At 40.7% G+C, this 15,494-nt stretch overlaps 1 protein-coding gene across 1 annotated transcript in view; it reads right to left on the bottom strand.

The window, feature by feature from the left end:
• Positions 1-15,278, bottom strand: part of ENPP3 (ectonucleotide pyrophosphatase/phosphodiesterase 3) — a 78,884-nt gene extending 63,606 nt beyond the window's left edge. The window contains exons 1-2 of the mRNA XM_077811744.1: positions 15,162-15,278; positions 3,157-3,235 (exon numbers count right to left, since the gene is read on the bottom strand). Of these exons, the coding sequence (XP_077667870.1) occupies positions 3,157-3,235; positions 15,162-15,278 (196 nt within the window). The remainder of the gene's footprint in view (positions 1-3,156; positions 3,236-15,161) is intronic.
• Between the last annotated feature and the right edge of the window lie 216 nt (positions 15,279-15,494).

The following is a 15,494-nucleotide window of genomic DNA, read 5'->3' as shown; positions in this document are numbered from 1 at the left end:
TGTTATCCCATCATACCATCTCCTCCATAAACTTATGGAGTTTAATCTTGAAGCCAGATAGGTCTTTTGCCCCCACTGCTTCCCTTGGAAGGCTATTCCAGAACTTCACTCCTCTGATGGTTAGAAACCTTCATCTAATTTCAAGTCTAAACTTCCCGATGGCCAGTTTATATCCATTTGTTCTTGTGTCCACACTGGTACTGAGCTTAAATAATTCCTCTCCCTCTCCGGTATTTATCCCTCTGATATATTTATAGAGAGTAATCATATCTCACCTCAACCTTCTTTTGGTTAGGCTAAAAAACCCAAGCTCCTTGAGTTTCCTTTCATAAGACAGGTTTTCCATTCCTCGGATCACCCTAGTAGTAGCCCTTCTCTGTACCTGTTCCAGTTTGAATTCATCCTTCTTAAACATGGGAGACCAGAACTGGGGCAGGATCAGTTTGGAGGTCTTCTTAAAGGGGACTCTTTCTTAAAAATTAGTTTGCCCTTCCCTTTTCTCAGATCCTATCCAGTCCTAAAATTAAGTTTGGAGGTTTGAGTGCCTTTAGTCACCAAAGCTATGGCAATAACACACAGGGAGAGAGTTCTCTCACACTGTGAAGCCCCAAGCCATTTAGGGCTTTATAAGTCAAGCCCAACTTCATCTGGAACCAAAAAGGTAGCCAATAAAAAGCATGCACCTGTAAATGTATTGTAGATACAGATCAGAGCACTTGTACCTCAAAGTGTCGTATTTGCACCAGCAATTTATGAGGTAGACGTGCAACTACCCAGATTTACAGTTCCACCACATTTGCAAAAATGCAGGTGCACATTTTGCAAATGTACACTTCTCTATTCCCCATCACTGACAATTTGTCAAGTGTTTTCTAGTTGAGTTCTAGTCTGTTAAAAGAGGGTTTGGCTGCTGCTGATTTTAATGGATGTATTTACATGCACCCAATATGAAAAGGTAATCCTACCTTGTTTTCCTACATGAATAATCCATTGAATGTCTGACCTTGTTCTTGGGACTTTCAACCACCCTAAATTGTGAAGAAGGGTGGAATGGACCTAACTGAATTTAAGTTATTTTGCATTTAACATGCTGAGTCTCAGGGTATGTCTACACTGCACAGTTAATCTGGGTTTATCTGGTTTTAGCCCAATCCCCCTACCATCCACACAGAAAAATCTCTGACCCAGGTTTGGAGGTGCTTTAAGCCCAGCTTGTTTACCCAGCTGAGGTGTGTGGGTTAGAGCCCAAGTTGGGTTCTACACTAACTTGGGCTGGCACCTGCTCACTGTGCAATGAGATGCCAGCAAAACCACTTGAGTGTTAACAGTCCTCCACTGCCCTACCCACAATTCTCCCTGAAGAACAAACAAGCTTTCCAACAAGAGACTGAGAAAGACTCCTAGAGTTTCTCACAACAAAGAACCATGGCATATGCCCCCAGACACACACGGACAAGTGCAGCGACAGTTAGGACATAGTAATGCAAATATGGCTTTGCTGTGGTAGTGCTCACACCCAGGCTAGACTAACCCAAATGCCAGTCACCAGGTTAACTGTGCAGTGTAGACATAGCCTAAATCAGGAGCAGTGTCATCCTTTTTTTCTATTTGAAATGCAAGTTTTCATACTCTTAACAATATTAAATTCCTTTTTATTATTTGTTTAGAGACTATATAATGGAACAATAGAATATTCAGGTGCAGAAATCTAATTATATTTTTCAAAAACTTGAGATATTGCAGAATTATTATGGGAGCTATCCTGAAATTTACTCTGAATACTTAAGTTTATCCCATAGGATCAAAGCCATTTTCATAAGATTTAATATCTCTGACTTTGTACTGCAACTACTCGCTATTGTGTTACTATTTCATAAGCTAGGCCAGTCATAATGAAAGAAGTAAGAGTAAACGGGCTTGATTCACAATTGCCCTGCAGCTTGCAGTCAAATACACCAGGGCAAAGTGATTATAAAAGATGGTATTCTGATCTGCTAACATTTTACACCACTTTGCATTAATTTTGTGCAGGCATAATTGATTCCTCAGGGTGGAAAGCAATGGCGAATCAGGCTCTACATGTCCATAAATGATACATGGCAAGTTGAGAACACATCATACTATTTGGTTAAGAGTCACTGAAGAGTAACTACAGTTCATCGTCATAGTTACAAAGAATATCACAAGACTCCAGAAGAAGGAAACAAGCAAGAAAAATAATGAGTGGGGAAGAGTAGGAAAACAAGTTTAACACATTAATATAGATACCATAAGAATGAGGAAAAAAACATTTCATCATCATTCTGTGGCTGCACAGATAGAATTTGTTTTAAATGAATCTATCCAATTGTTGACATTGCACTGAGCCGGTTGGGACATTTTTGACAAAATAAAATGTCATCAAAGTAAGTTGTTTTGTCAAAGCCAAAATGTTTTATGGAGGCATATCAGTTTCAGCAAAGTTTTTGTGTGAAAGGGCCTTTTTTGGGTCAAGAATTCTCTGGTCACTTCTGACAAAAGAGAGACCAAATTGAAAAGCTCAGGCTTTCAGTCTGAAAACAGATGTTTCAATGTATTTCCATTTTCCAAAAGCATTCCAAAGGTTTTGATTTTGTTCCAGTGCAGAATGAAAACAAATTTTGAAACCTCAAGAAATGCCATGAAATGGAATTGTTGTCCTCCAGACAGCACTACACTGCATTCTAAGTAGACTAGTTCTCATTAGTAATTAGAGCTGATCAAAAATCAGAATTTCCATCATATGGGAAATTCGGACATTTCAATATGTTTTTGTATTGAATCAGGATGAAAAGTCTAAATAGCAAATTTTCTCATGGAATGGAAAGTTCAGACAAGTGTCAGTTGGGAACTGCTGTATACTTACTTGGCCCATCATCCTCAGATCTTAATCCAGACTATCTTTCATAATGCAGCATGATAATGTGACTCACATACTGGCCAAATTTTTTAAAGCTGTCCACCAATTTTGGCGGCTTTCTTTTTATGTTGCGCACCCTGAGAAACCTAGGGCCTAATTTTCACAAGTGTTGAGCACCCACGGTTTATTTTTAGTGAAATTATAAGTCATCCTCTGTTTAAATGCTTTGCTGGATGGAAGTGTAAATTAACACTGTACTGAAAATATTGTAAACGTACCTTGTACTTGGTCTTCATGTTTTAGTCCTAGTCCCAAGCCTAGTCCAAGTGATATAACCACCAAAGAGACTAAAAGAACCTGTCACAAAAAAGTCATATATTGTGAGGTATTTCATTTGCAGGTGACACAAAAATTGGGGGAGTGGTAAATAATGAAGAGGACAGGTCACTGATTCAGAGTGATCTGGATCACTTGGTAAACTGGGCACAAGCAAACAATATGGCATTTTAATATAGCTAAATGTAAGTGTTGTAGCCCATAGAGCCAGCGTAGCCCTTTATTTTACTCAGCAGTAACACAAGGAACCTACAGTCCTGTATCCTATGTAAGGCATTGGCTTAAGTAAGTAGGAACAAAAAATGTAGGCCATACTTACAGAATGGGGGACTTTATGCTGGGAAGCAGTGACTCTGAAAAAGATTAGGGGGTTGTGGTGGATAATCAGCTGAACATGACCGCCCAGTGCAATGCTGTGACCAAAGGAGCTAATGCAATCTTGGGTTCCATAAACAGGAAACTCTTAAGTAAGATTAGAGAGGTTATTATACTTCTGTATTCGGCCTTGTGTGTCCGGTATTGGAATATTGTGTCCAGGGCTGGTGCCCACAATTCAAGAAGGATGTGTGAGGGATTGGGGGTCTCAGAGCCAGGCCCGCAGCTCCCCAGGCAGTGCTCAAACCATGGCTGCCACCTGGCAGCTATCTGGAACCTGTGGAGAAAGGGACTGGTGGAGCTTTAGCTCACCAAGAGCTTCGCTCACGAAACTCCTGACTGGGGAAGTATCCATTTTGTATCCATTTTATAGTAGCTCCATCTAGGTTGCATTTCCCTAGTTTGTTTATTGGAGGTCATGCAAGACAATTTCAAAAGCTTTACTAAAGTTAGGATATACCATGTCTACTGCTTCCCCCCATCTACAAGTCTTATTACCCTGTCAAAGAAAGCTATCAGGTTGTCTTGGCACATGACTCTGTATCCAGCTCTGCCCCTAGCACTGGTTTCTGGCGTCCAACTCTAACCATTAGGCATAACTGCCCATGCCTTGGTACTTACACAATGTTGATAAACTGGAGAGGGTTCAGAGAAGAGCCACGTGAATGATTAAAGGATTAGAAAACATGCCTTACAGTGATAGACTCAAAGAGCTCAATCTATTTGAAAAGTCATGGAAGATGGGAGAGATTCCAGAAGACTGGAAAATGACACTATATTTGCCCATCTATAAAAAGGGAAATAAGGACAACCCGGGGAATTACAGACCAGGCAGCTTAATGTCTGTACCTGGAAAGATAATGGAGCAAATTAAGCAATCAATTTGCAAAGATTTAGAAGATAATAATGTAATAAGTAACAGTCAGCATGGATTTCTCAAGAACAAATCATGCCAAACCAACCTGATAGCTTTCTTTGACAGGGTAATAAGACTTGTAGATGGGGGGAAGCAGTAGACATGGTATATCCTAACTTTAGTAAAGCTTTTGAAATTGTCTTGCATGACCTCCAATAAACAAACTAGGGAAATGCAACCTAGATGGAGCTACTATAAAATGGATACAAAACTGGTTGGAAAACCATTCCCAGAGAGTAGTTATCAGTGGTTCACAGTCATGCTGGTAGGACATAATGAGTGGGGTCCCGCAGGAAACAGTTCTGGGTCCGGTTCTGTTCAATATTTTCATCAGTGATTTAAATCATGGCATACAGAGAACCCTGATAAAGTTTGCAGATGATACCAAACTGGGAGGGGGTTGCAAGTGCTTTGGAGGATAGGATTAAAATTCAAAATGATCTGGACAAACTGGAGAAATGATCTGAAATAAATAGATGAAATTCAATAAGGACAAATGCAAAGTACTCCACTTAGGAAGGAACACTCAGTTGCACACATACTAAATGGGAAATGACTGCCTAGGAAGGAGTACCGTGGAAAGGGATCTGGGGGGTATAGTGGACCACAAGCTAAATATGAGTCAACAGTGTAACATTGTTGCAAAAAAAGCGAACATCATTCTGCGATGTATTAGCAGGAGTTGTTGTAAGCAAGACACGAGAAGTAATTCTTTTGCTCTATTCCACACTGATAGCCTCAACTGGAGTATTGTGTCCAGTTCTGGGTGCCACGTTTCAGGAAAGATGTGGACAAACTGGAGAAAGTCCAGAGAAGAGCAACAAAAATGATTAAAGGTCTAGAAAACATGTCCTAAAAGGGAAGATTGAAAAAATTGGGTTTGTTTAATCTGGAAGAGAGAGACTGAGAGGGGACATGATAACAGTTTTCATGTAAAAGATTAGAAGAATTGTTCTTCTTAGCCTCTGAGGACAGGACAAGAAGCAATGGGCTTAAATTGAAGCAAAGGAGGTTTATGTTGGACATTAGGAAAAACTTCCTAACTGTCAGGATGGTTAAGCACTGTAATAAATTGCCTAAGGAAGTTGTGGAATCTCCATCATTCGAGATTTTTAAGAGCAGGATAGACAAACATCTGTCAGGAATGGTCTAGATAATATTTGGTCCTGCCATGAATGCAAGGGACCATACTAGATGACCTCTCGAGGTCCCTTCAAGTCCTATGATTCAGCTTAACAAAGAGAAGGTTAAAGGGTGATTTGATTACAGTCTATAAATACCTACATGGGAAACAAATATTTAATAATGGGCTTCAATCTAGTAGAGAGAGGTATAACAGGATCCAATGGCTGGAAGTTAAAACTAGAGAAATTCATACAGGAAATTAAGAGCACGTTTTTAACAGTGACAGCAATTAACCATTGAAACAAATTATCAAGGGTGATGGTGGATTCTCCATCACTGACACTTTTTAAAACAAGACTCGATGTTCTCAAAGATATGCTCTAGGAATTATTTTGGGTAAGTTCTATGGCCTGGGTTATACAGACTGGATGATCACAATGGTCCCTTCTGGCCTTGGAATCTTTGAACTTTATCACATATGCTGTACATCAGTAGTATCTATGAATGCTAACAAATGAAAAAATTGGGGAGATCCTGAGTTGAGAGGTGTGAGAGTGTCTGTAGTTATAAGCATAAAAGTAAAATTTGTGATGTGCTGCTTATATTTTAGCACGAAGCTACCACAAAATTTTGTCCCCTTTAATCTGTGAGTAATCCCATGTGGTAAGCAGGGATGTATTTGCTTGCAGAGGGGGGAGGGACCAGTGATTCTATTAATTTGCTTTCCACTTAAAAAAAAGCTTCCTCATAACCAAGGAGGGAGGCAGCACTTGATAAAATACTTATGTTAAGCACATTTTCCTTGAAGTGATTACACTTTGATCTTAAGAAGTACAGCATATATTGATAATGTAGCATGCAGTTCACCTTGCATAATTTGAAAAAGTTGTATTTTAATCACGTCTCTTAGCATAGGTAAAAGATTTTAAACCATGATCAAATAAAAAAAAAATCACTATTTTCCTCAATACCAAAATTCTTTTCTCTCAGCCATAATCTCTAGAACCCAAGTTCCCCCCTCCCTTCCTGAAATAGCTGGGGCGGGGGAAGATACATCTGAGAGCTTTCCCAGTGGGTCATCAACACAAGGCTCAGGGGAACGAAGGATGAAAATAAATACCAGAGTCTGGGAGACCTCACTTAGAATGCCCTGCCATCAATCCCCTAATATAACCAAGAGGACTAATGGCTCAAATTAATTGCAACTATAGAAAAAAAAATTAAGATGCAGTCTGAAAAGTAGACAGGAGTAGGCACAAAACCTCTTAAAGATTTCTAGATGATTATTAATTATTACTATTTGTATTATCATTGTGCCTAAGAGCCCCAGTCAGAAACCAAGACCCCATTGTGCTAAGCGCTGTACAAACATGTACGTTTCAACTGACAAATATTTGATAACGAGTACTTATAATGAAATACAAATGTTCTTTACATGCCTCATATGGGAAATCTCAATTAATAAACAGGCAACTACTTTCTCTGCCAGAAGCAATTTCCTAGTGTAGCCCGACACAGAGCATATTGTGGTAATCCATTCACAGGGATAACCCTGGTGAGGTCTGCTCTGCAACCATATCAGCATGTGATTTAGGGGTTAGGGAGAAAGCTAGAGAGGCTTGTGGGTGTTTGGTAGCCAAAAAGAGAAGACTCAGTGCAGCTAAAGATACATGCTGGTTGACAGCCACAAGTGAGAAGCTACAGTTCCTTTCCCTCAGCCTAATCTGCAATCAGGACACACAGTCTCCTTACCTACCCAAAGTAGAGACACAATGCAGACCTGTTAAGTCTCCCATTTTCTCCATGAGACTATTTCAGGTCCCCTTCCCAGGCTCCTGAGCTGAAAGCTTCATCTCTCAAGGTAACAAGGAGACTCAATAGGAAATAGCAGTTGGAGCATCTCACTTTACACCCTTCCCTCAGTAATAGACTGCAGCAACTTAGCTGAGAATGGCCATAGAAACTAGGAGCCAGAAGAAGAAACTAAGGAGGATGCTCATATCTGATATGACACAAACAAATGAGCCCTCTCTGGCTTCTGTTCCTCCCCCTCCCAGCTGTGGCCCTTTCCCCACCTGCATCTGCCCTAACACCCCACAACAGGGTTCATCTCGGAGGCTCCTTTCCAGCCTCAACTGCTGCCAAGCTCCATGTAATCAGGTTCAGAGGGGTAGCTGCTGTGTCTCTCCTTCTACTCTCCAGCGCCGTGCTCCTGCCTTTGCAAGCTCACAAGCTGCAAGCGAATGGTAGCAGTTCTTCTTTCTATCTCTTTCCTTGTTTCAAGATGCTGGGGACCACTGCTGGGTTAAGGGAAGTAGATGCTTCTCTAGTGCCCCAGAGGAAAAATGCCCAAAGGAGCGACTGAAGAAAGAAGGGTGGAAAGAGAGAAGTGAGTGGAAAATAATTTCCCAAAGGGGAATTTAAAGCCTTCATCAGAGGCAGTGTCATCTCTTATGCCACACAGGAGTAATCAAACGCCTTAAATTGCGAAAGAGTTGTGCCTATGGATACAACAGCTAGCAAGGCACGACTAAGGTTATGGAATGAAAGACTGGGTGCAGTCAGATGCACTGAAATAGATCTGGAACCCCAGGAGGACCTTCCCAGAAGGGCCGACACAGGCTGGTCAATGTGGTGATGCCTGAACCACCCATGCAAGCAAACTGGTAGATCAAAAACTAATATGATCAAATGAGGAGACTCTAATGACACGAATATATGCCAGTGCGGTGAGGTGCAGACCATGGAGCACCTGCTCGTTTGCTGACTCTTTGGGGAGACCTATATGAAGGAGGACCTCGCTGCAGCAATGGATAGGACCATCACTTGTGCACAGTTCTGAAAAATTATCTAGTTTTTGACAAGGACACGAGAATCAGAAGCTTCCATCTTTAAAAAGAAATGGAGAGAACATAGAATTGATACCCATTTGAAGAAAATTAAGACCTTGGATGTAGCTTATGCTTCTGCCCCCTCCCCAGAGAAGCTCAGAACCCTCATCAATCTAAGCAACAAACTGTCCCAAAAGGTTGAATTTCCTTTATTCTGTTTGAAGCAAAACTACTGGAAATCTGGCAAGAGAGCGGGCAAGCTGTTTGCATACAGACTTAAGCAAAAGGCTAACAGAAATAAGATTGCTACTATCATGAATAGCAGCAATAAATTATCTACAACACAGTTAGATATTAATAAACAATGTCAATGATCTCTGACTCTCAGAAGAAACTTTTAGATGCCCCTCTAGAAATCATGAAACTGATAGGCTATAAAAGAAACAAAGGTAGTAAAGACTCCTAACGGGTTCCCAACTGAATTTTACAAAAAGTTTCTGTGAAACTTTAATACCTAGATTATTGAATATGTCCAATGAGGCCAAGAATGAACAAACTCTCCCACCTACTCTAAGAGAAGCTGTAATTTCAGTTATTCCTGAACCTGGGAAAGACCTTGGACTAAGCAGTAATTACAGGCCAATTTCTTTAATCAATTGTGGCACTAAGATTCTCATTAAAGCTCTTGATATGCAGCTGGACAAAGTCCTCTAACACATCATACAGATAAATCAGGCAGGCTTCCTTCGTGATAGACATAGCTTAGATAATTTGCATCAACTGATTGACATTATCAGTGCTCTGAGAGATTCCAAAGAACCCTTAGCTGTCATTTCCTTAGCTGCCAAAAAGGCCTTTGACCACATAGGCTGGGACTATCTTTTTCATGTGTTAGCAAAATTTGGTTTTGGTAAACAATTTATAGCTTGGATTCAGCTTTTATGCTCTATCACAGCTTTCAGGGTAGTTGCCAATAGTATTATTTCTACCCCATTTCCATGACAGAGAGGTAAATGTTTTCGCTTTAGAACCCATAGACATTGCCACCCAAGCAAATCATGGCATCTAGGTGGTCAAACAGATGCAGATGATGCTCTTATAGATGTATCTAAGCCCAAGGTTACCGTTCCTAACCTCTGAACCACTATTAAATATGTTTGGACTCCTCTCAGGATAGAAAATTTCTTGAGGTAAATCAGAAATCTTAGTCATTAACAAATATGCCCATAAAGGCCTTTTCTCGAATTGGGATTTCCAATAGCAGTCCTCTTATATGAAATATTTAGGAATACTGATTCCCAGTAATATTCAAGACATCCCTAACATAAATATAGAACCAATTATTGCACAAGTGGCTAACAATTTGGGGAGATGGAGTTCATTAACCCTCAGTTTGTGGGGTAAAATTAATATACTGAAGATGAATGTCCTTCCTAGAATTTTGTATGTCCTGACAGGTCTCCCTATTTCTATTCCTCAAACTTACTTTAAGAAATTCAACAATATTTTCAGAATGTTCCTTTGGGGCGCAGGTAAGAAACCTAGACTGGCTCTGAACAAATTACAGCTTCCCCTTTCTCTGTGAGGATTTTGTCTTCCCAACCTGGAAAATTATCTTATCTCCTCTATATTGAGCCAGTCATCTTTGTGGCTATTAAATATGACCACACAGACCCACTTTGGGTTCAGATTGAATGAGAACTGGTATATCTTCTCTCCCTTTTAGGCATGGTAGGGTTAAATTATTATAGATTTGATGGCTCCAGAGCTCCCACAATAATGGCTGTAAGGCAAAACCTTCATGTGGAGGGATTGGATGGACAGAGAAATAATGATTGTCACAGCTAATTGACAATGATAAATTAAACCATTTATAGATCTTCAGCAACAATTTGGCATGCCCTGCTCTGGAGCATGGAAATACTCCAGTTAAAGCATTTACTCACAAATGTACTTGAATTGGATGCATTGGGAGCTCCATATCCTCCAGAACTTTTATTATTTTGGAGGAAACTTCCTGGAGTCACTTGGCCAGTGGGATACTTTGATGATTTTCTGGCCCCAAAACCTCTGCCAAAGATTGATAACTTGAGAGTTGCTTGGAATAGAGATTTGAATACACAACTACCTCTAACCTAGTGAAATACAATTATTCCTAATGTTAGAAAGCAACTATAGCCCTGAGCAGGGCTGGCCTTACCATGAGGCGAACTGAGGTGGCCACCTCAGGTGCCAGACTGTGTGCGGGAGAGCCACCACTAGGAACCAGAGTGTAGAAAATTGTGCCTGCTGCTGGTGCATATGTATTCTGTCTGCCCTAGGTGCACAGAGATGGTGGAGTGCTGTGCTAGAGGAAGGAGGGCACAAGAGACATAACAGGCAGGCAGGAGAAAAGGTGAGAGGAGCTGACATCTTCTCTCACTCAGGCCCTGCTACCAGCCTGCTTATTTGTCCCCTTCAATTGAGTGTTGAGAGCCACTATAGCTGGCACAGAACAGCAGTCATGAGTGAAAGAAGAAAACGCCCCTCTGGGGCAGCATTCAGAAAAAAAAGAAAGCAAAGGAAGCTTTTCCATCTAAGCAGGAAGGAGCTCTCCTGAGATACATAGACACAAATGTTCACGGTGAGACTTCCGGCCCCAGTGAGGATGTGAGTGGTGAGAAGATGCCTGATCTTCCAGTTAGTCAGAATGCAGGTGACCTGGCAGCTGACCTGCAGCATCCATATCTCCATCTCAAATGGATGTAACCATGCACATTCCTGAAGAAAAATGTAGATCAGAGAAGAGTGTGGTGGAGGCGCAAGAAACAGCAGCTGCTGAGTTTTGTTCCTTAAGTCTAGATGATCCAGGACTGTGGACCCACTTGAGCAGTAGCCTGAGGGACTTCCTTGTGCTGCATGGGCCACAGCAAGTGAAAAACTTCATGTTCCCCAAAGACAATGAAAATAGAAGCTTCCATCCAACAAATTACTGGCGTGAAATCCCCAGTGCTGGCAAAGTGGAGAGGCCATGGCTTATGTACTCAAAAATCCAGAATGCTGGATACTGTTTTTGTTGCAAACTCTTCCAGTCTAATGTTCCAGCCACATTGGGTTCTACAGGAACAAAGGACTGGAAAAATCTGGCTAGAAATCTGGTATGCCATCAGAAGGCAGCAAATCACCAGAGAGCATTCCATAGGTGGAAAGAGCTTGAGATGAGACTAAGGTTAAAGGCCACCATAGATGATCAGCATCAAAAGAAGATTGCATCAGAGTCTCTTTACTGGCAAAATGTTCTGAAAAGGCTCATTGCCATTGTGAGAATGCTTGCTACCCAAAACTTAGTACTGCGTGGCACTTCAGATCAGCTGTATGTGCCAAACAGTGGAAACTTCCTTAAAACTGTGGAGCTGATGGCTGAGTTTGATGCTGTACTCCAGGAGAATCTAAGAAGAGTCACAACCCAAGAAATGTACACACACCACTACCTTGGAAAAACAATTCAAAATGAGATCATACAGTTACTGGCAACAGAAGTCAAACAGAAGATTGTGGCAGATCTAAAGTCAGCAAGATATTACTCTGTTATTCTGGACTGCACACCTGACATCAGCCATACGGAACAAATAACTTTAATGGTGCGTTTTGTAACAACAACAGAACCTAGTGAAAATGTCCCTGCAACGGTGACTGTCAGAGAGCATTTTCTAGAATTTATTGACATCGATGATACTACAGGAGCTGGTCTGACAAATGTGCTTCTTAAAAAGCTGGAAGATATGGGAATTGTGATAGCTGACATGAGAGGTCAAGGCTACGATAATGGTGCCAACATGAGAGGAAAAAACAGAGGAGTGCAGACATGGATCCGAGAGTTAAACCCTCAAGGTTTTTTTGTCCCATGCAATTCTCATTCATTGAACTTGATGGTCAGTGATGCAGCATCAGCTTCTAGTGAAGCTGCTGAATTTTTTTAATGTAATTCAAAGCATCTATGTATTTTTCTCTGAATCAACTCATTGATGGCAAATTTTGAAGCAACATCTGGGAACATCCTCTCTGACACTGAAACCACTGAGTGCCACACAATGGGAAAGTCAAGTGGAGGTGATAAAGCCTATCAAACACCAAATTGGGAAGATAGATGATGCCACAGTTGCCATTATGGAGGATAATGCTATGTCAGGAACTGTTCGTGGGAGAACAGTGGCAGAGGGAAATGGAATCACCAGAAACATACATAACTTCACTGTGTTGTAGCATGACATACTGTTTGAAATAAATGTTGTGAGCAAGAGACTCCAAGGTGTTCACGTTGATATATCTGGAGCAATGGAACAACTGGACAAAGCAAAATCATACCTACAGTTTTACCAGTCAGATGAGGGATTTCAAAACATTCTGAAGCGTGCACAGAAGATATAGAGGAATTTCACTGAAAGCTATTTTCCCACCCATTCAAGAATACGAGAGTCACTGAAGAAGAAGACATTTTGATTACGAGGCACGGGATAATCCCATAAGAGACCCCAAACAACAATTCAAAGCTGAATTCTTTAATCAGCTGCTAGATTGTGCAATACAGTCAGTTGAAGAACATTTCATGCAGCTCAAGGAACACACCAATATATTTGGGATGTTGTATGATATTCCAAAATACCTCACTATACCTGAAGAAGACCTACACCAGCAATGCAGGGCACTAGAGACAGTGTTGGCACATGATGACATGCGCGATATTCATGCGAGTGATTTAGATGATGAACTGAAAGCCCTTTCAGGATACATTTCAGAAGGATCAACTCCAAAGGCTGTTCTGGAGTATATGTGCACAAATAAGTTGACCACCATCTTTCTAAATGCTTTTGTTGCTCTGCGCATACTTCGAACACTTCCTGTAACAGTTGCCAGTGGAGAACACAGCTGCTCCAAGCTGAAGTTAATAAAAACACATCTGTTCTCCACAATGACACAGGAGAGGCGGGTCGGCCTTGCAACCATCTCAATAGAGCATGAGCTGGCCCAGACTGTGGACCTTGCAGGAAGCAGTTCAAATCTTTGCAGCCAAGAAGGCACGGAAAGCACCACATTGATTATTCATACAGATAAAAATGCCAGTGTTTACTATGCAGACAAGAAAAGTTACATTTGCTGTTCAGGCATTTGAAAGTTAAGTGTTACTTAAAATTTCTGAACAAGGCATTTTAAGTTGTTAGTTCTCCTTTATTGGGGTAAGTAGCAGAGCTGTACCATGAGAGGAGTAGAATAGGAAGAAGGCAGAATTGAGACCTTTCAAAGTTTTGGCCCAAGTGAGGGAGCATGGGGACGTCATTTGAGCTCCCCGCCTCAGGTGCCAAAATGTTGTGGGCCGGCCCTGGCCCTGAGACTATGGCTTATTCACAAAAAGACACTTTTTTCGAATATGCTGATCCCCCCATAGACTAATGGTAATGGGCCTCATAAATGCTGACCGTTGTTGGAAATGTAGCTCCTTGGTACTACATGAGTTCATATGTTGTGGGAGTACCCTTGTAACAAGAATATCTGGTATGAAGTGGGTCAAAGGGCCAATCTGATATTGGATGCTAAATTACAACTCTACTCCTTAAACTTTATTTTTAGATACATTCCTAATAGGTGGCGACTACCTGGTAACAAGGCAGCATTCAGACTTTTCTGCATGGCTATGTTCTATTACTGAAGTTTCCAGTGTTATAGATTCCTTCCAGCCTGCTTTTAGAAGTGAGTTTCTTGACTTTTTTGTGGTAGCCGTGTTAGTCTGTATCAGCAAAAATAATGAGGAGTTCTTGTGGCACTTTAGAGACTAACAAATGTATTTGGGCATAAGCTTTCGTGGGTTAGAACCCACTTCATTCTTATGCACAAGGACTCCTTGTTATTTTGACTTTTTTGGTTACAGAGAAAAGCTTGAAAAAGTGCACTGAGCATACCACAAGGCTCAAAAAAAAGGAGAAAACAAATAAGAGCCCCAAATTTATATTTACAAGCCAATCTCATTAGGGAGAAGGGGGAATTGACCCCCTAATACCTTAATATTTGGGCATGACGATATTATCTGCATCTCTATTCTTTGTACTTTTTCCTGTATCTTGGTACAAGGGCATTATTCACCAGTTACTTGACTGTGTTTTCTGATTTGCTAATGAAATATCTGAATACACAGAGACCAAAAATAAACTAAAATAAAAACCACAGCTCCGTTAGCCACTAACGCAAGAAGTTAACGTTTCTCATTTTAAACAAATACGTAACATATAAAGCGCTAAATACATTTTAGGCTCTTAGGATAATACAACAAACATAATAATGTTACAATAAAAGTGGGGTGGTGAATGCACAAGCTTATTTGTTCTGTGTTGCAGTTCATTGAAGTCTGAAGGTTTTGTTTTTGCCATACATAAAAAGAACTGTTCGTGTATTTCACTAAAGCATAAAGTACAGATTTATACTGATAACAAAATAGCTCTGATATTGTTGAGGCTGCTTGACCAATACTATAAAATTCATAGAGTCCTGCCAGAGAAGTTCATGCATCCGTCCTGTAGAATTCCAATCCCCTTAAGTATAGACTGGACAAGTTTATATAGTTAAATTAAACATGGTGAAACGTCTCTCTAACAAATATCAAGTTTATAATCAATAAGAACAACATTCAGAATTCTGAAAGTCTGAAAGAAACAGAACAGCCACTACTTACGCCACAGAGTATCTTATATTTCAGAAGTGTTTTTTTCTTAACAATTTCCTCTGTTTGTAAACCCATTAACTCCATCTGGCTGCTTTGATGTGCATTTGTTTCTTTGTCAGATAGCATTTTGCTGTGAGTCGTATCTTCTAATATTGCTATAGTCCTTTATCTACTTTTTCAGTTCAGCTACAGTGAACATTTCATCTTGGCATGAACTGAACACCTGGCACTGTGGTTTCAGGATTTTAATGAGATCAGAGTCCCTGAGTCATAGGGCTGCAGCAAGTCACAATAACAGGGAAACACATTCAGCAGGATCAAAGTGTGAGAAGCATAATCAAG

This window comes from Eretmochelys imbricata, chromosome 3 (assembly GCF_965152235.1).
Source record: "Eretmochelys imbricata isolate rEreImb1 chromosome 3, rEreImb1.hap1, whole genome shotgun sequence".
Classification (NCBI taxonomy): domain Eukaryota; kingdom Metazoa; phylum Chordata; order Testudines; family Cheloniidae; genus Eretmochelys; species Eretmochelys imbricata.
Note: the sequence above shows the minus strand (reverse complement) of the source record. Positions and strands in the feature narration are given on the sequence as shown.